Source organism: Podarcis bocagei, assembly GCF_964188305.1.
Source record: "Podarcis bocagei genome assembly, chromosome: 6".
Lineage (NCBI taxonomy): Eukaryota > Metazoa > Chordata > Lepidosauria > Squamata > Lacertidae > Podarcis > Podarcis bocagei.
Window position 1 is genome coordinate 39,554,982 of NC_138130.1, and position 21,916 is coordinate 39,576,897.

Genomic DNA, 21,916 nt, shown 5'->3' on the forward strand with positions numbered 1-21,916 from the left:
AAAATTGCTTTGGCATCAGACACACTATAAATAGTAGTTGCTAAATGCAGTGTGTTACAATATGATGGATGACAGCTCTGCCAAAAAGCCATTTTGCCACCATCGCAAGGCAGCTGCAGAAATGTAGTTTCTCATTTATTTATGGGAAGAAATGGTCAAGGGGAAAAAACCCAGCAATTTTCTTTCAAGTTAAAAAGGAAGTACACCTGCAATCTTATTAAAGTAAAAGCAGTAAAATGGGCTATAAATGTTTGGACAAGAAATTCAGTGCATCAGCAATATTTTATTGGCATTTTGGAAGTTTACACAATTGCACAAATAGGAGCAGCAGTAACAAGTCAATTAACATATCCAGGTTTGTATGCTGCCATCTTCTGCCTGCCCAGATAAAATAATTGCTGACACATGGACCCTGACCTACATAATTAAACACTATTTTAACTACTATGAATATATTGCACGCTGTTTTGAATTCCAAGAGCCTGCTAGGGCAGATGCCCCCTCTTTCTCCTTCCCTAGTTATGCTCTGGGACAGATTACACTTGCTGCTGATATAAGTGTAACAAAAAGCCATATAGGAGGCCCAAAAATAAAAAGGAGTTTTAAGAGTACAGCAGCATATGTGGGAACCATAGTGCCTTGGATTGGTTTGATACTGAAGTGCAAACTTCATTTCTCAAGTATCGGGTTTTGAAAGTACTGTATTTCTTTTGAGAAGTAAAATATGTTGTAGCTGGAGTCCAGGGAACAGGACAGGGGCATTTAAAATGCAATCTCTCACCTGCATTTTAAACTGGTGCAGCCTAGTGGAGGATAGAACATGTTTCTGCCACAACAGCTACACTTCATGCAATCTATGTTTGACTGATATCAACTAAAGAAGTGATAGGTCTTCTCTTCTGAAAGTTGTGTACAGTGGTACCTCGGGTTAAGTACTTAATTCGTTCCGGAGGTCCGTTCTTAACCTGAAACTGTTCTTAACCTGAAGCACCACTTTAGCTAATGGGGCCTCCTGCTGCCACCACGCCACCAGAGCACGATTTCTGTTCTCATCCTGAAGCAAAGTTCTTAATCCGAGGTACTATTTCTGGGTTAGTGGAGTCTGTAACCTGAAGCGTATGTAACCTGAAGCGTCTGTAACCCAAGGTACCACTGTATTGTACTTCCTCAGACTAATCAACCACACACCATTGGCCAAGAAATCAAAAAGGGGCAATACTAGCAATGCCAACTGCACCTTAGTAATATTGGGTGTGGTGCTAGGATAACCTGAATAGAATTGCCTTAAGAATTCTTAGTGAGTATGGCTGTCTTAGCTTCTTGGCTTCAAAGATTGTTCTGTGCCTCATGATGTATTTTATGAACAAATAACTCTTCAAAATTCAGTCATTAAAAATAAACACAAATCCTTGCATCTGCTTAGGATGGTTTTTTCATGCAGGAAATCCTCTCTCTCTCTCTTTTTAAAAACTCAGCAGTACCGATTACTGACAACTAATCACTACCGGGTGCCTGTTCTTAGTGCAGTCCAGCATTCAGAATGATTTAACAGCCTGTAGAGGCCCACAGTTTGGCCGCAACCCGTTTTGCTCCTTTAAGAATGGAGATGAATAGCTAATTTTGCTGCAGAGAATTTGCCTGCTATGAATCACAAATACTCCTTCACTTTGTGACTCTGAGAGTCTGATCAAAACATTGCTGCACACTCTTATACTGACAGAAAGGATTAATTGTTCTTCCCTCTGCTTCTCTCCTTGCCCTGCTCGTCCAACCCCCAGGAAGGGGAAGAAAGCATTTGCATCATGATTTGGAAAGCAAATTAAGTGCTTTCAGCATGGCTAAGACTGTTTTCATTTCACCTGAAGATTACATTGGTGTTGTTGAAATGGCCGGAAGGATTAAGGAAGGAGAGAACTCAGTAGGCAAAAGTAGCTGATGCAACCTGAGAGCACCAAAAGCAAATGAGGATGAGACTTCAGCCCGTTATAAAGAATGCATGTGACTTTGGACTTAAGGCACTTCCAGGCGGTTGCTATTTTGAGGTGAAAATCACATACTGACAAATTCTGGTTGCACAATCATTGATTGGGAGGTCTTGTGCAACAACCCCACTTCCCTCAAAAGATCAGACCTTTTTGTGCTATAAGAAGATGGCATACTTCTAAAGGGGGCATTCAATGGATCCCCCCCCCCTTTATTTACACTTTCAAGTTTAAAGATATGTCAAGAAATTCTGGCGGAACATCCATCAGCCCCAGTTTGGATGAGATTCAGGTTACGGGGCAGAAGCAGATGGCTATTTAACCTCCCTGCAAAGGAAGCAGAATGAATGTTCAATAAGCAGAATGCCTAATCCAGGCTTCCTCTGCCTTGGCCATCCATATGTTTTTTGCCTACAATTCCCACAATCCCTAGCTAGCAAGACCAGTGGCCAGGGATGATGGGAATTGTAGTCTCAAAAACATCTGGAGGGCTGAGGTTGAGGAAGCCTGGCCTAATCCCTTATACACCCAGTATTGCTGCAGACCGCGGAAGAATCCTCCTTCCAAAGATCTCAGAAACCAACTCCACAGTAAGTTGTAGCAGGGCTTTTAGAGTGGCTGCCCCAGTTCTGTGGAATAGCATTCCTGTCGAGATACGACAGGTACCCACTATCCTGACAAGCTTCCCCAGCTGGCTAAACCAGTATTTACCATGTGTTTCCATGTGTTAGGGCTTTCATCTTGTTTTAAATGCACTTGCGGTTTTTAATGTTTTTAACTTTTTTATGTGTAACTTGCCTTGCAATGGTGGTTTACAAGGCAATTAATAAGTGTAACGATAATAAAACAACAACAATGAACAGGTTGCCAAGAAGCACCCCAAAGGCTCATTTCCCTGTGTCTGTACTGCATAAGCTGCTTCTGATTTTGTTGAGTCTGCACTTGAACACACATCTACTCAGTCATTTGACCTTACAGATTTAGGAGGCAGCATTTTCTGGAAGTGATGGTGTGTTACATCTTATACAGTTGTTTTTTCTGGTCAACTGGCAAGCCCTACTTATGTCATGCACTCAAAATGCTTCTTTTAATGCAAACTGGGCTCCAAAGCAAGGGTAAAAACATTTAGCCTACTACTGCCCAGTTTGCCCACTCCAGTTCTCAGGCCAGCTTGGGATATGCTTTTTTTTTTATTTCTGACAAGTTTGTGGTCTGAAGACAAAAAGGATTCTGCTAATTCCTGGGGGCTGTAGTTTCTATGGAAATGAGAAAGTAAAATCTGTTCTTCTCTTTGTCAAATATTTTGTCAAGGTTTTCACAAAAGAAAATGAAATGAAATGCGGCTTCATAAAATGATATTACTGTCCAACTAAATTTATGGATTCTGTGACAGAGTGAAATCTCTGAGCTGGCAAAAGTGTGTTTAAATATACTGGTTTTATCTTCCAGGTTGACTTTTTATTCAATTTGTTTGGCTTATAAACTAGACTGTGGGGGGGGGGGAGGATAGCTTCTTAAACCAATGTAATCATATCTTCTGCCTGCCTTGATGAAAGTGTGTTTTGTGTATTTTATTAACTACTGTTTGTTTTTCTAAATTCAAAAGGTTTGCCTTATTTATATACTAAGTTTACATGAACTTGTTTGGCTTGTTACCTTGGTTACTGAGGCCCATCTTTGTATAGATTTGTGCTGAGGCAACAATTCTTCTACTCAGTAACTTGAGTTTAGGTCTCATATGGTAGCCTTTTCCCTTTTTTCTATGCAGAAGAGTTTAAGTAGAAACTACAAAAAAAGCACCTCAACTTCAGTGTATTTTGGCTACCTTTGAATGGATTGTGCTTTAAACCTTTTGTCAATATGCAGGAAAGTCAGAAAATCCTACTTTTGTGAATAACAATTTAAAGGCTGCATGCGATGGAAATGTGGGCTCATTATTCATGGTGATAAGCACAGTTGCTTAAGTGATAAGTTTGCAGGATTTTCTCAGTAAGGCAAGTTTTAAGGTCCTAGTTGCTAAGAGATCCTTTGACTTAGCGTAAAGTCACAGGTATAAAGTCTTATACCTGTGATTACAAATGAAGCAATGAGTTACACGTGGGTACTCTCAAGGTCACAGATTATTTATTGATAACACAATTATATTGCAACTATATAATAATTTCATTGGGGGCAGCACAGAATAAGAATTTTCATCTGCATTGTAGCTGGGGAAAGAAGGGTTTAACCCCCCCCCATGCTGCAGTGCCAATTGAAAATCAATTCCCAGTTGCTGGGTTTTTTGTTTTTTTTTAAGCTGACATGTTTAGCATCACAGGTAATTTGGCCATCACAGAAGGAGGAAATGACAGCAAAACTTTCTGGCTTTGATCCTAACTACCATGAATAGATTTCTGCTCATGGAATAGGTCTTTCCTATCTCCTACTTTTTGCTGAAGTACAATGAACCAATGCTAAAGAACTCTGGATTTGAGGCCCTAATTCTGAGAAATATTTTATCACAAAGTTATGATTGAATTCAGTAAATGACATGCATTTGGTGGTGACCATGATCAATTACATTAGAAAGTTTCTGTTAAATTAGGGTTAATAAGGAGGCATGCTAATTTAATTGGGGATTAATAAATCATTAGATTTCCTGATATTAATATGTTATTTAACTTGAGCAACTTAAATATGTCACTATTAATTAAAAGTGTTGTTCTGCTAATTATTCTGTTCATTTTCATTTGGACTTCACCAAATACAATTCAAAAATCTACAAGTTAATATACATAAATCTTGTGCATATTCCATCAGAATTATATTATTTCATTTTATTCTTTTGTGCTAGATGAAGAATTGGACTCGGCTTCCAAAAGCCCTAATGCATTAATCAAAACAGTACATAGGCAAAGCTCAGTTTCCACAGGGCAACAAGTGCAGAAGAGGTAGAGATGCATGGCTAAGAGATCCAACAAGCAGTGGCATAGCGTGGGGGGTGCAAGGGGGGCTGGCCGCACTGGGCGCAACATCGGGGGGGGCGCGCTCGCTGCCTCCGGAGTCGCCGAAGAGCCTCGGGCGCAGGCTGTAGCAGAGCCCCATGTCTCGCGGAACCGACGAGCTGTGCGCGCGTCCGGGCTGAAGGCGTCTGGCAGGCAGTGGCTCTCAGCGCTCGCTGTGGTCCCCGTGCGTCAGGGCCGCGGAGGACGCGCCAGGCAGCCCCTCCTCACAGCCCCGCCTCCGCCGCTGCTGCTGCAGCTGCTGGGCCATGTTGCATTTTCCTTGCCTCTCTGCCCCCCTCCTCCTCCGGGCAAGCGGCGTCGTTTGGGCGGCAACGCCAGCAGCAACTCGCCTCAGATCACCTGACGTGGCAGGTTAGGGGTTAGGGGGGCGCAAATTACTTGCCTTGCCCCAGGTTAGGGGGCGCAAGTTACTTGCCTTGCCCCGGGTGCTGACAACTCACGCTACGCCGCTGCCAACAAGTGACACACCCCAGTACTTTTCTTTTAAAATATAGGGTGGGCACAGCATTTAGCATGACAGGTGACCATTGTCCCAGGATTGGGTAACCAAATGGGCATACCTCAAGTGGCCTGGGTTTGCAAAGTTTGTTCATGCCAGCACTGGTGTTTCTGTGTCCTTGGATACAGAGGCAAAGGTGGCAGCAGCTCCTCCGATTTACTCTCAGTTGCCTCCTCTAAAGGAGGAGATTTCTCATTAGCAGGAGGTCTCCAGTGTCAAAGGAAAATGACATTCCTCTGCTAACCTTCTTGGTCCCTCTCCTGCATCCAGTTCTCCACTCCCTGGACTACTGAACACCTCTTCAGACTCATCTCCTTCATCATGCTAGGACCCTCCACAGGGTCACCGAGTTCCAGTTCTCTGGGCTCCACCCATTCTACCTCAGGATCTGATGTTTCTCGCCATTACATATCCACAGGACTTATGACATTTTTAAGACATTTGAAACTTTAGACTTCCCAGTATTGAGTGTTCAAAAGTTTACCCAGTACAGATGACTCCAGTGGAATATAATTCTCAAAATATCATTGTCACAGCCCGTAACAAAAATTGATGCAGTCTATTTAGGATTTTCCCAGCTCCGAAATGTGGCTCTCTGCCAAATGCAATATAATAAAACCATTTGCTTTTGACTTTGAGAAAGGTTGGAAGAGAAGGCTTCACAATTTTAATGGAAAACAGTTGGGTAGCATATTTTGCTCTAGAAGTTGGTTTTGTTTTATTTTTTAAAAAAGAACTCAACCCAAACCCTGAAAAAACTTGAATTATCTTACTCTCATTTCTTGTTTTGTTTGTTTCATTAGAGACTTGCAATGCTTCCTTGATTACCCCAAATGTAAATGTCAAGATCCAAATGTCACATTACTTCCAGTTCAATTATTTTGAAGTAACTGTTAGGGAAGGAGTGGAAAGAAGAAAAACTGGCTGGAGGGGAAGTAAGTTATACACAAGTAACATCTGGAGCCTAAACAGCAGCAATGGCTATAGTAATTTCCTGACATTTCACAGTACAGCATATCCAAGCCATTTACACAGTTACAGTCCAACAAGCCTCTTTGCATGAATGAGTGTGGTCACCTATTTGCATGTCATTGGACATTTCCCTTTCACATTCTAAGCTGGAAACCTCAGTTGCATAGCAGTTACATGCATGTGTACACAAACACACGCAGAGAAGGGTCTAAGCCAGGGGTCAGCAACCTTTTGCAGCCGTGGGCGGTCCACCGTCCCTCAGACCTTGTGGGGGGCCAGATTATATTTTTTTTGGGGGGGGGAATGAATTCCTATGCCCCACAAATAACACTGAGATGCATTTTAAGTAAAAGGACACATTCTACTCATGTAAAAACATGCTGATTCCCGGACCGTCCAGATTGAGAAGGCGATTGGGCTGCATCCAGCCCACGGGCCCTAGTTTGCCTACCCCTGGTCTAAACTTAGGCAAGCCATTATCCCCACTCTTCTGATAATGCAAAAGGTAAAGGCAAAGGGACCCCTGACCATTAGGTCCAGTCGTGGCCGACTCTGGGGTTGCGGCGCTCATCTTGCTTTATTGGCTGAGGGATCAGCTTCCGGGTCATGTGGCCAGCATGACTAAGCCGCTTCTGGCGAACCAGAGCAGCGCACGGAAACGCCGTTTACCTATTTATCTACTTGCACTTTGACATGCTTTCGAACTGCTAGGTGGGCAGGAGCAGGGACCGAGCAATGGGAGCTCACCCCGTTGTGGGGGTTTGAACCGCCGACCTTCTGATCGGCGAGTTCTAGGCTCTGTGGTTTAACCCACAGCGCCACCCGCATCCCATCTGATAATGCAAATACCAGTTTTATTTGCATATCCCCTTCCCATATATGCTCAAGGTAGTTTACATCAAACTGACAAAAATATTGCAATGCATAAAATCATAAACAATCAGCCTCCAGTATCTCAATAGTTGAAATATAAATTAATAAGAAGGCAATGCATACATTTCAAAATCCATTAAAGCAACTCCTCATATGGGGATACTGGCCTGTCCTATAGATTTGCTGAGCTAATGTTTGCAAAGGTCTTTAAGCACAGTGATCTCTGTGTCTTGTTAAATATAGATGTATTTATTATTGGAGTTTATCTCTGCACTTAATTCATATGCGAATGGACATTAAGGAGAGGAATAAATAAGAGTTACTTTATTACAACTGTTTAGATTTTCTGTTGACAGCAATCTATGAGCCAAACAGCACTAGACATTTCAGAGCAGGCCTGAGAAGAACCTCTCTTCGGAAGCTTTGGGGAGGGAGAATTCCCCATTATTCTCATTCATACCAGCCCCTCCTACAGCTGAGGCAGTTTGCATTTTTAAAAACCTGAACTTTGTCTACATGCAATGTCAAGTGTGATAATCGTCTCTCCTCTTGTCGCTAAAGTGACTAGTGAGTAAATTTGCCTGGGATTGCCGCAAAAATGTTAAGAGCATTCTGATTACATGCTACTGGTTTAGGAACTTTCGTTCAGAAGCATTTGAGTACAGTGGTACCTCAGGTTACATACGCTTCAGGTTACACACTCCACTAACCCAGAAATAGTGCTTCAGGTTAAGAACTTTGCTTCAGGATAAGAACAGAAATTGGCCTCCGTCGGCGCGGCAGCAGCAGGAGGCCCCATTAGCTAAAGTGGTCCTTCAGGTTAAGAACAGTTTCAGGTTAAGAACAGACCCCCAGAACGAATTAAATACTTAACCTGAGGTACCACTGTACTGTGTACTCTAGTCTTCTAATGTCTAGACCACACAAACACACATGTCTGTATGCATGTATATCAGTTTTGCTGGGCTTACCCGTGTTTTTTCATGATAGATTAGACACATCAGTGCCTTATTCTTCATGATGGAGAAATGCTCAAGAACATCACCTGAAGGCATATTGGAGTTCTGTTTGTAGACTGAGGTTCAATTTAAGCAGATGTGTTGCTGTCATTCCCCTTAGAATGAAACCTGTCACAGACACAACTAACAAGAATTGTTCATTCCACTTTAGTACAGAGCCCTTCAACCTCAATTAATTTACCATGTGTTTTCAGTTCTCCAGCCCACTTTACTCTGCTTTATCTTGTAAACTGCATTTCATTAAGACTCTGCAATCGGGTTTACCGATGCATTTTTATGAGGTGAAAAAATAGCTCTCAGTCTCTTTCTTCTCAGGCCAATTTCTTTTCTAAAGCATAAGCTTGTTGACTAATAACGTAGGAAGATGGCATAAGCACATACCAGCAGTAATGTGAATAGAGAAAAATCCTCAAAGGCTTGTGTTCACACAATTTCAAATTTAGAAGTACTCCACATGAAGGTATGCACTACATATGCAATGCACGATGTGATATGATCTGGACATGCCCATGTACACCTGTACAACTTAAGAGAGATTCCCTTGATGCCCTTTCAGAGTGATTACTAAGTGTGCTGACTCAGCAACATAATTGGCTGGGTCCAACATTTTAAATAGATTTTTTACCCCAACCTTCAAATTAAATTTGCCAGGGTGGCTTCCATACAATAAAAATTACGTGAGATGTAACGGAAGGCGTTCCCACTCACAGGAGGAGATTCCTACTTTTGTAAGGACCTCTTCACTCACTGAAGAGTTCTTCAGTCAGCCTTGGGCACCCTACAACAACTTCGCTAGTATACACCAGAGAGAGATGAGTTACATTTATGTGGGGCTCAGAAGTATCTGGGAAATTGCAATATAGGAAAAAAAACAAATACCAAAGTCCCCAATTATAAGTCATTATGTACCATTTCTCTGTTCAGGTTTGTAGATGTATTTCTGCTTTCTTGTGTTTAGGTCTAGATGTTCCACATGTTGTATGAGGAAGGCAAGGCAGCCTTTGGCATGTTTGCATATGATTGATTTGACCAAGCTCAATTTTATGGAAAAGTATGTGACTTTATTTAAAAAAAGAAAATGGACTTTATAAAAAAACAGATCCTTTTCCCCACCCCTTTCTAATTACATTTCTACCATATGCTCATCCAGATGGCTTCTACTTATAGAGCGCTATAAAATGACCTAACTTCAGAGGATTTAATCGCTGAAGAAGCTTATGAACAAATAGAATTGACACTTTGTCAGAAAAGGGGGGGAAATCAGAATTCCCCTCCCCTTGCTTTGATACGAAGTTTCCCATTCACCTGATGCGGTTGTCATATAGCCTATATACTGAGTATATATATTGAGTAAAACGCTGTAAGGATGAAAATGCAGGAACCAGGGCATGAGAGGCACCTGACAATGAAGCAGCCATTTTGAATGTAATCTGGGCCTATTTGTTGCCTTGATGTAAGACTGTCTGATGACTCCATATATACACCACCTTGAGCTTCCTAGAGAAAGGGCAGAAAAGGAAGATTATAAATGCAGAATTGTGGAAAGGGGAAGTTGATTTTTAGAAATGAATTTTTTTTAGCTGATTGAGCAGACAAAGTATTCATACAAGAGTCCTCATGATAATTTGCTTTGCTTTGCTTTACACCCTGTGGGCATTTTCCTTAAATGATCAGAAGATGTTAACTTCACGGTACTTATTTGACTGCCAAATACTAATGGTTTGTTGTGTGATGTTAGTTTGTAGGTAGAGAGAGAAATACATAACAAACACATTATTCCAGTGTTCCTATTTTATTCCTCCTGGTTTTAATACTTTAACAGGAAGGTCTAAGTTGACTTTGAAAAGAGATCTAAATACTATACAAATGTAACAATACAAAATTTTAATCAGGGTAGGATATAGGGTTTTGGAGGGGGTTGTGGTACTCTATGAGAAGTCCATCTATCACTCTTTCCAGGTTTCCTGTCTGGCTGAATTTTTGTAATTTGTGTTGGGTGAGCAGGACAGATTGCTGCCTTGGGCATGGTGCTGATCACCCCCACGTTTAGTCCTGGGGAATGTCAGTATTCATGCTGACACACTTTGGATTTGGTTTTGTTAGCCAGGCAAGAAGAGAGGGTGATCTGAAAGTGGGAGATTTTACAACTGTCTCCTTGTCATGGGCAGGTAACATTCTGTTGACATATAGGAATATTCCACACCTGGAAGTTGACTGATCCAGATGGCTTCCAGATAGCTCTGGGGAGTTTCCTGGCTGATGGGTGGAATGCCATTGATGTGACTGCTCCTGAACATCCTCTCACACATAGCTGGTGTCTATTGTGAATGCTCTTTATAATACCTACATTTTATAATAGCCTATTTTCAAGAAGCATTGCCAAATCACTTCCAAGAACCTTCTGATCAGATGTAGTTACCATCACCTATAGTCTGATTCAGTATAAGGCAGCTTTCTAAGTTCACTGTATCACAGCTAAATTAACCCTACCCAGGATCTCAGCATTTTTCATCCAAGATCCTTCCTTAGCATCTTCTCCAACTTGTTTGAATTCAGTTTTCCCCTTCACTATTCACCTTCATCCATCCCACTGCCATCCACTCCACCGCAGCCTCCAAACCTTGGTTTAGGAGACAAAATTTGAATTCAATTTACCAGTGCCGTATCTGCTAGTCCCCCTGTGTGTTATTTACTAGGTAAGAAAGTGTCCATGCTGATGTATTGAAGTGTAACTTTACTACTGTTATTACTCTCTGGAACACTTCGACTGGACTTGCATATATTGTGTAAACACCAAGAAGGCACAAGGTGAACCCATTTATGAGTGTTCTGCTGATATGTACTTAGGATGTTTTATGTAGATTTGAAGTTTTATTCCTCATTTCTTCAACATAAGATGATGAATTTTAGAGTAATATGACTTAGTCCTCAGTTTCTCACCATGTCATTCTGTCACCCAGGTAGGTAACCTTTAACAGATAACAAACATATATTTTATGTTTCTTTTCCCCTTAGTCACATAACGCAGTCTGCCCCTTTTGATGACCCACGATTAGACAGCTGCCAAATCACACCTCCAGCCCCTCGAAAAGTGGAAATGAGGCGAGATCCAGTGCTGGGATTTGGTTTTGTGGCTGGCAGTGAAAAGCCTGTGGTGGTGCGCTCTGTCACACCAGGTATGGTTCCTTCTATGTTTGAGTTATTCTAAAACTTATGACCTAGCAGAAGAATGGATCTGATTATTGTGTGTAACATACTGCATTATGATTTCAACATTTCTGCTTTCTGCTGTGAATCCTTCTAATGTACAGCCATAATCAACATTAAAGCTTATATTGGTGACTAGGTTGGCTCTTTCCCTCATCCTAAATGAATTAGCAGGTGGCACATTACTATCGATCATTCCTCCACTGTGGCTGTCACTTAATAATGCAGAGCAGCATCTCACAGACCTGACCTGCTTTACCTACTCAGTATCCCAGGATCTGGGATATCTTGGATGCTTCTTAAAGCACAAGGACCACACTTCTGGGAAGTGTGCAAGGGTGGATGGTTATCTGTGGTTAAGCAGAGCCTTGAGCAGGCAGATGTCCAGCTGTCAGGATCTACTTCGGTCCTTCTTCCCACCCTTAGAACCCCTAGATCAACCTGCTAGAATCAAGTACAAATGCAAAATGGACATACACTTGGAATTAAGAAAGAGCTCAGGAATTCTTGCTTTCAGGACCTGAAAAAAGCTGATAATCCATTCCTATTTTTGCCTTGTTTCTTCATTTTAGCAGGCTAATTTGAAAAGTATTAATAATGATGATGATGATGTTGCTGTTACTTGGAAGTCAGAAATGTTTGATAATCTACTGCAAATCACTCAGTGATCTACCAGTAGACCCTGGTCTAGCTTCTGCCCATTCCTGCTTCATCCCTGCTTCATGTGCCACTAGGGAATTTCAGAAGTCTAAAATAAGAAGCTGAAATTGATACTAAAACTACTATTGGTACAATTCTTTGATCCGTCAGCAAGTTTTGATTGTATATCTGTACATGTCACGTGGAGGGGGCAGATATCATTGCTTTCCCACTGATATTTGATATCTCCAGCGCAAAATGCTTGAAGGAGTGCCACCTCCTATATCAGCTGAGCCAGCCCAGAGATCTGTAGAGATGGTCCTTTTGGGTATCCCACTAGTGAGTGTAGCTCACTGTTTGGTGAAGTGGAATAGGACCTTCTCCTTAGTGGATCCCCAAATGTGGAATTCCCTCCCTGCAGTGATGTGGCTGGCCCTTGTACTTCTAGATTTGCAGCATCTAGTTAAATACATGTCTGTTCACCCAAGCTTTTGGTGGAAATTTATCATTTTGATTATGATCTTATTGTTATGATGTACTGCTGTCGAATCTATTGAAATGATGTTTTTCAAAAAAACCAGTTTCTCACTTGCTGGTTGGTGGTGTTACGGTTTTATGATAGAGTCAACAGAACTGTATTTTGTCTGTTGTTGAGACTGGGTTCTGTTTTATATAATATTTTGTAAGCCACCTGGGGATCTGTTTTTCATGAAGGGCAATTTAAAAGCAAAGGGAATTAATATTTTTGAATGATTAAAACTAGCCTTCAACAAGGATGATCTGGATGTAGAAGGTACTTCACATTTCCATCATAGTAATATATAATGAATATCTACTATCTGCCTAACAGAGACGTTTTATTGGTACATTTGAAATGATGTATAATCTGTGCTTGAATGTCATATGTTTATAGGGGGTCCCTCTGAAGGAAAACTTATACCGGGAGATCAGATCATAATGATTAATGATGAGCCTGTCAACACTGCTCCAAGGGAGAGAGTCATCGACCTCGTCAGGTAGTTGTTTGTTTTTTGTTTTATTTTGAGTAATAAACTACTCTAGCAAGCTGTGGTTTGATAAACACCATTTCACTTTTGCATTCAGTATTAGTAGTATTAATAGGTAGGTAATAATTTTATTGGTTTAACTATAAGCCACAAGACAGAAAGCCAACCCTACCCTCAAACTCAAACCTGAGCTACAAATTCAGCTTTTATACTGCTTTCAAAAGTCATGTGTTCCCTCAAATAATCCCAAGAACTGTAGTTTCTTATGGGTGCTAAAAGTTGTTCAGAGACCCATATTCCCTTCATGGAGCTGTATTTCCCAGATGGATGGATTATTAAACCACTCTGGGAACTGTAACTCCATGTTGGGAAGAAGCTTTTAAATATTGTATATGGCTGTATATGGTACACTCATTGTTCCTATTCTACATATATTGGAATTAGGTTGCCCAAGTGTTGGTAATGTTAGGAAAAGATGAAAAACTGTAGTCTGTGAAAAGAAAATATATTTAAAAGCTATCTATGGCTTTTAAAAGGTGTTTTCTTTTTTTCCCTCCCCAAGACCACCTGTGACAAGCAGGGATTTTATACAGGTTAACAGTCTGACTATGGCAGACACAAAAGCTGTCGATTTGAACAAATTACTAGTGAAACAGCTTGGCAGGTGACAAGTATGAAATTAATAGCTAGTTATATGTACTTGTGTATTAGAATCATCTTGACAAAGACAGAAGGATTGTAAGAAAGAGAGCCATGGAAACTGGGAATTTACTGAGGCCAGCTTCAAGGAATATGAGATTATGAAGGAAGAACAAGGAGTTTTGCTGTGAGCAGAACCCCCCTCGGAATTTCTACTTTGTCCTGTTGTGACTTCCATGATTTTCTCGGCCTCCATAAGAACTGGAGACATTCGGTTTTTAAATGAAAACAGAGAGTCTCAGGAGTCTGTACTCCATCCTAGGCATCAGATTGTTTTTATGCTTCAAAGCAATGGTTGCAGGGAGTGTATGCAGTCCTGGAGTATAATGCAGTTTCCTGCAGGCGAATTCAGGCAGTTGATTGTAGGTCTTTTAAGCAAACTTCTGTCATTCTAGAATCCTAGATGAGCCATGCATTTTCCAGGGCTAATTCTGCGTGTAACCCCTTTGATACCAATTTAGTCAGGCAATTGTAAACGGATCCTGTAAGTGGTACTGAATTCTTGGAGGAATACTGCGATGGTGATGTCCTTACTGTAGAAAGCTACCCTTTCTTTCCCGTGTCTGCCTGCCGCTGGGACTTTTGACAGCAGTTGTCTTCCCTTTAATGAGTTTCAGTGAGCTGTATTACTGTTACATAATACTTCATTCCACATAAAGAGCTTACTATCGTCTCAATGGGGACATCTGGAATGATTAGGAAAAGTACAGTACAATCACCACATCATGGCAGAAAGTAATCCATGGTGACAATGTGATGAGGCATCCCTTCTGTGAGGCAACATAGCCCAAGATTATAAATGGTTTGGGTACTTTTATGTATTCAGAAATTGGGCTTCCCTTCCTTCCCCCATTCCTGCACCCACAGTTCTCTCTCTCTCTAAAAAAACAAAACAAAACTTGAAAGATACATGAATCCAAGGGGTATGATTTTTCTGCACAAAATAATGAAAGTTAACAAAATGAAACTATGGCCTGGTTGGCAGGTAATACTAAACCAAACTATGGCTTAATATGAATGAGCAAACATGTTGGTGCACATTTAGAAAACCAGGGCTGCTGCACACCTCCCCTGCTGCTTCTTTGCTACTGAGAGCTAAGCCATGGTTTAGGGGGCCTGGCCACAGTGATCCATGCGACAGTCACCTCCAGGCTTGAATACTGTAATTTGCTCTATGCGGGGCTGCCCTTGAAGCTGTCCCAGAAACTCCAGCGGGTGCAGAATGCTGCAGTGAGGCTCCTCACGGGGTCTCTGCCATGGGAGCATATTCACCCAGTGCTTTTCCAGCTGCACTGGCTCCCGGTGGAGTACAGGGTCAGATTTAAGGTGCTGCTTTTGACCTTTAAAGCCCTTCATGGCCTAGGACCCTCGTACCTACGGGACCGCCTCTCCCAGTATGCCCCACGGAGAGCCTCAAGGTCCATAAATAGCAACACCCTAGTGGTCCTGGGCCCTAAGGAAGTTAGATTAGCTTCAACCAGAGCCAGAGCCTTTTCAACACTGGCTCCGGCCTGGTGGAACGCTCTGCCTCATGAGACCAGGGCCCTGCAGGATCTGATTTCTTTCCGCGGAGCCTGTAAGACAGAGTTGTTCTACCTGGCCTTTGGCTTGGAGCCAATTTGATTCCCTCCCCCTCTTTCTTTTTTCTTTTTCCTTTCTCCTCCTGTGACGAGCTGCATTTTAATATTTTATTGTTTCAATATTTTAATGTTGTATTTTAATCTTGTTTTTAAGTTGTATTCATTCAACTTGTTTTTAATATTGCTTGTTAGCCACCCTGAGCCCGGCCTTGGCTGGGGAGGGCGGGGTATAAATAAAAATTATTATTATTATTATTATTATTATTATTATTATTATGGTTTGGCTTAATGTTACATGCAAACCTGGTCTCATGCTTTGTCTTTCTCTAAACAAACCATGAGTTTTAACCAGGGTTTGGGGTAGACACACCACAGGGCCCAGGTTTGTATGTATCACTAAGTGAAACCATAGCTTAGCTTCTGGCAGTGTAGCAGTAAGCAAAACTGGGGAGGTGCAAAGTGTTTGCAATTTTCTAAATGTTTGGCATACCGAGCCAATAACATAATAGCTCTCCTCTAATGCTTCGTCTTATATATATTCACTCTACATATAATTGGCTATTTGCTGGCTATTACATGATTACATTATTTACTGCTTAACAGGTTAAAAAAAATCATAGAAAAGCGGCATGTCACTGAAGCATCTGGTCAGGAACTCTTGTCCTTAGGTGTCTACAGGCAAGTAGTTTTTGGACCCAAAAGATTTACGAATGTGATCCTCCAGCTGTAGTCCAAATGTGTATCTGAAGTGATATTTTTGAATGTGTGCATTTTGACTCCTGCCTTGCAGTAGGAATTTTGACTGAGAGTCTATCACGGTTCATGTTGATCAGCCTTCTTGTAGGAAAACTCTCTCTGGAAGAACGTGAAGTTAAAGGTCTAGAGACTACCAAGTAGATTCATTAAAAAATAATGAACTGTGGTTCATCCACATTTCTCATTTTACTGGGCTCCTGTTATGCTGACCATGCTTAATTAGAGTGTTCGTCGCCTTTTGAAGCCCAGTTGCTCAGATAGTGTTATAGTATAGTTTGCATCGGTAAGCTCTCATTATTCCTTGGCACACTGAACTGCCCTTCTTCTTGCGTTTTGCTCTGCTGAGTTTCTTTTCCCCCAGGTGAATGACCCCCCATGGACAAAAAATAAGAAAACGGCTTGCTTATATCAGTATCTGTAAACCAGACTTGTGCTTTACAAGAGGGGCAGAGGTGCTTCTTTTACAAGCAAAGAAACAGGGAATAAGTTGCTTCTAAAAACCAAGCTCAATTCTTACTATATTATTAAACTGCAGAAGGAGAGTGGGTAACGTGCATGCCAAGCAGCTGAGGTCTATTTAAAGAACCTGCTGTGTTGCTATGTAGCAGCAGCTGCTGCTGATTTTATTATGCTGGTGGTGCCTGTTCTGGTGTCTTAAACTTAATCACGGTATAGTTTGGAATTAGAGTGATTTTAAATATGTATGTGTGGGACACGGGTGGCGCTGTGGGTTAAACCACTGAGCCTAGGACTTGCTGATCAGAAGGTCAGCAGTTCGAATCCCCGCAACGGGGTGAGCTCCCGTTGCTCGGTCCCTGCTCCTGCCAACCTAGCAGTTCAAAAGCATGTCAAAGTGCAAGTAGATAAATAGGTACTGCTCCGGCGGGAAGGTAAACGACGTTTCCGTGCACTGCTCTGGTTCGCCAGAAGCGGCTTAGTCATGCTGGCCACATGACCCAGAAGCTGTACGCCAGCTCCCTCGGCCAATAAAGTGAGATGAGAGCCACAACCCCAGAGTCGGTCACGACTGGACCTAATGGTCAGAGGTCCCTTTACCTTTAAATATGTATGTATGTATGTATGTATGTATGTATGTATGTATGTATGTATCAACACACACCATAGCAGACTTCTGCATTCCCCCCCCCCGAAAAAATGCTCAATTTATTCCATGTCAAGCATGCTGCAAAGTGTACAATACAAAATAATGACTGAAGGGAATTTTATGCCTTTAATCGCCAAGAGTGAGGTATGATTTTCAGTTTGTATTGTTGCACACACCCTCATCGCCAAGCAATGAGAGGCTTCAGGGGTTTGAGCACTTACCCAGGTTTGATATCCTTGGAATGAAGGTCAGTGGCAACTGTGGTGTCTGTAGGATATATGGCTTCATTTACACAGATATACAGCTTGAACTAGGATTGCCACCTTCGTTCTGGCAAGATAAAGGACAAGGCAGTTGGGTTTTTGTTTTTGTTTTCAATCTGGTACTAAAGTGACTTCAAATCAATCTGTTAGAGTCTATTGCAGCCTAACAGGATGGCCCCTCTGGAATTTGTCGTGCGCACACATACACATGAATTTGTAAATCTGTCTGTGCTTGGCTACCCAGAGCTTAAATACATGACCTTTCCTGCACCCTTTCAAACACATGCATTTGGAGAGGATCCCTAACTTGGCAGAGAGAGAGAGAGAGAGAGAGAGAGAGAGAGAGAGAGAGAGAGAGAGAAAAGACCCAAAATACAGGACAAAACTGTATCAATACAGGATGCAGCATTTTACATTGAAATACAGGACAATCCTGTATTGTACAGGACAGGTGACAGCCCTTGAGCATTAGATGGAAGGGCTCACTGCAATAACACTCCAACAAATCCTGCCTCCCCAGAAGGCTTCCAGGTGGGAAGCCATAGCTATCATTTTAGCGCAGAGATAAAATCAAGACTCTCTGTTTCCACCTTCCAGCCCCAGACAACCTCATCTAGGGACTAGCCCTGGCTATTGTTCTTCTGCCTCTAGGTTGATTGAACAATTGACCAGGTGAGAAAGGGGAAGGCCCACCCATTTAACTCTCTGGCAACATGGCCTGCTCTTCATTCATGTAAATAGAGTGTGCTTACAGGTCCACCTATGGCATATTAGCCTGGCAAACAAGCTGCTCTGACCAGTTCAGCAGTTCCTTCTACTACAAACTCCCCTCTTGTAGATAGAAAACCATAGGCTTTGTTGAGACCTGCAGGCAACATTGAAACCAGCTGCCAAATCCTATAACGTAATATACGCACGCAAAGAAATTGTGATCCTTTTTGTCCTTTGTGAATGTTTTTCCTTGCACAAATATCCTGAGCAAACAGTGCTTGACTATGTGCTTCTGATGCTGGATTCCAGGGACAGCTGAGGATACTACTCACTATCCTGCACTCATTACGTGTAAAAGGGTAAAGGTACCCCTGACCATTAGGTGTAGCATCCACCTAATGGCCAAGGGGACTTGACTGACAGACCTGTTGGAGGTGATGGAATGAAGTTAGAGATCCACAAATTTATGATGCTAGGGGACTTAAAGCTAATTCTGCCTTATCTGTCTTAAACTTTAGACTTTATGGCTATTATGGGCATATTAGCAGTTTGAGGGGTGGAGCTAGGTCCAAAATAATGTCTCAAGAATGATACCAGGTGCTAGTTGGATGAGCTGTATATTCAAGTATAGGCCTATATCCGAGTTACTACAGGAGTCAGCCTTTCAGATCTACAAAAAATAATCCAGTAATCTACTCGTAGATCCCAATCTAGAGCCAGTGTGGTGTAGTGGTTAAGAGCAGTGGACTCGTAATCTGGGGAACCGGGTTCGCGTCTCCGCTCCTCCACAAGCAGCTGCTGGGTGACCTTGGGCCAGTCACACTTCTTTGAAGTCTCTCAGCCCCACTCACCTCACAGAGTGTTTGTTGTGGGGGAGGGAGGGAAAGGAGAATGTTAGCCGCTTTGAGACTCCTTCGGGTAGTGATAAAGCGGGATATCAAATCCAATCTCTCTGTGTGTGTGTCTACCCTGTATAGTACAGGCAGACAGGTGGCTGATATTCCAAAGGCAGCATTGCAGTGGAAGGGAAGCAGCTACTCTGTCTGATTTTTTTTCCTGAGGAGGCAGCAATTATATAAGACTAGCTGGTCGCCTATTGGCTCCTGGGTCCACGTGGCCTGGGCTGATAGGCTGCAGTACATCTTTCTGGCCATTATCTGGATAGTACTTCATAGCAGCAAAATGAGTCCAAAAGTTCCTCATACCTGAGAACTGCCCATTGGCACAGGGAGTAAAACACTTGACTCTCACTGACAGAGTTCCTGGTTCAAGCCTGTTGGTTCCCTAGGAAAGGTAGTGTTCTTAATGTTTTATAGACCAATCATTGGATGAGTACTTTTTGCTGGGAGAAACTGAAATGGTCTCTCTGAGACTAATTTACTGTTTTAAGAAAGTTTTCAATTTTCCCCAGTTTGCCGCAACATATTCTAATTGCTAATGTGGCACAGTTGAGAACATTTTGATTTCTCATTTGAATCTCTGTGCTGTCAGTTTTATTTCATACACGAGAAAAGTGAGTAACACTCCTCTAAAACAAATTGTCACATTGTTTAGCATATATCCCTATGGTTCTCTGTGTTGTTTTCCCAAACAACTAAAGAACCTGGAGTCTGCATTTGAATCATAAACATGGATTTATTTGACACTAATTGTGCTTGTTGCTGAACACATGAGGTTTCACAGGATGCTGAAAGTCTATTATTTCCTTTGACTGCATAGAATTGTGTGAAAGCTCTTAGGTACCTAAAGATAGTAGATACCGTGGTATTTGTGTAGTTCTTTGATATAGCTTGTAAGTTTATAATAAGCAAAGGAACAAATCTGATTTGGGCAATCAACTGACATAAATTCCATACTTTTTTAGAGTATTAGTGAAACTTTTGAAAATAGTGACTAAAAGATTTCATAGAATCATTGAATAAGGGTCATGTCATCCACCTCCTGGCAAGGCAGGAATCTCAAGTAGATCATGCATGACAGATGGCCATCCAACTTCTGCTTGAAAGCCTCCAAGGAAAGAGAGCCCACTACCTCTTATGGGAGTCTGTTCTTTGGCGAACAGCTCTTACTGTAAGAAAGTTAAAATAAAAAAATTCCTTCCAGTAGCACCTTAAAGACCAACTAAGTTAGTTCTTGGTATGAGCTTTCGTGTGCATGCGAAAGCTCATACCAAGAACTAACTTAGTTGGTCTTTAAGGTGCTACTGGAAGGAATTTTTTTATTTTGACTATGGCAGACCAACACGGCTACCTATCTGTAAGAAAGTTCTTCCTGATGTTTAGGCAAAATTATCTTTCTTATAACTTGAATCCATTGTTTCAGGTCCTAGCCTCTGGAGCTGGAGAAAACAAGCTAGCACCGTCCTCCATGTAACAGCCCTTTAGATTTTTGAAGATGGCTGTGGTATTTCTTCTCAGTCTCCTCTTTAGAAGCTAAACATACCCAGTTCGCTCCACTGTTCTTCTTCCAGACCCTTTAGCATCTTGGTCACCTTCCCTGCACACATTCCAGCTTGTCAATATCCTTCTTAAGTTGTGGTGCCAAGAACTGGACACAGTACTCCAAGTGTGGTCTGACCATGGCAGAATACAGCAGGACTATTACTTCCCTTAATTGGGACACTATACTTCTGTTGATGCAACCTAGAACAGCTGCTGATTCGTGTTAATGCATTGATTGTAGTAGTATCTATGTCAGTATTAAGTATACAAGGGGGTGTGGGTGGCACTGTGGTCTGAACCACCGAGCCTCTTGGGCTTGCCGATCAGAAGGTCGGCAGTTCAAATCTGCAGGATGGGGTGAGCACCCATTGCTCTGTTCCAGCTTCTGCCAATCTAGCAGTTCAAAAGCACACAAAAGTGCAAGTAGATAAATAGATACCACTGCAGAGGGAAGGTAAATGGCGTTTCCGTGCGCCTTCCGTCATGGTGTCCCATTGCGCCAGAAGCAGTTTAGTCATGCTGGCCACATGACCTGGAACGCTGTCTGTGGACAAACGCCGGCTCCCTTGGCCTGAAGCGGAATGAGTGCCACACCCCCATAGTCACCTTTGACTGGACTTAACCATCCGGGGTCCTTTAACTTTACTAATTATACAGGAAAGTTCAGCCTGAGCAAGCTGCAGAGAATTCTAAAGGCCTGGGAGGAGGGGGAAGCTATTATTTCTTTAACTAGCCTTGATTTTGAAAATTATTCTCAAATGTGGGAAATAGCCAAAAAAGAGAGGTTTCATTAAAAAGAGGAAAAATTCAGTAATCTAAAGTTAATACATATTTTGCCAAAAGAGCCAGTTTTTAATTAATACAGAAAAAAGGAAATAGGTTAATTAGTGCAAAAGAGAGGAAAGAGGAGAGCTGTGCACCATTTGGCTCAAGGCAAACAGCATGTGTCCCCTGCATTTGTCAGATACTCACAGAAATAGCTGGATTTAACCGTGGAAGAATATGCAGAACTTAGAAAGGAGACAGACGGTAGCTGTTTCAGAGGCTTGAAGGTGATCTGAAAGAGGCAATGTTGCCTGTGGTGTGTGCACTTACCTCGCTGTCATGTATGGTCAAATGGCCTTTGAAGGGTTTTTTAATGCATCAAACGAAAACTCG

At 42.0% G+C, this 21,916-nt stretch overlaps 1 protein-coding gene across 4 annotated transcripts in view; it reads left to right on the forward strand.

Moving 5' to 3' along the window:
- Positions 1 to 21,916, forward strand: part of FRMPD4 (FERM and PDZ domain containing 4) — a 204,125-nt gene that overhangs the window by 135,180 nt on the left and 47,029 nt on the right. For all 4 annotated transcript variants that reach the window (XM_081196990.1, XM_081196987.1, XM_081196988.1 and 1 more), the window contains exons 3-4: positions 11,366 to 11,526; positions 13,110 to 13,212. In XM_081196990.1, coding sequence (XP_081053116.1) covers positions 11,366 to 11,526; positions 13,110 to 13,212 — 264 coding nt within the window. The remainder of the gene's footprint in view (positions 1 to 11,365; positions 11,527 to 13,109; positions 13,213 to 21,916) is intronic.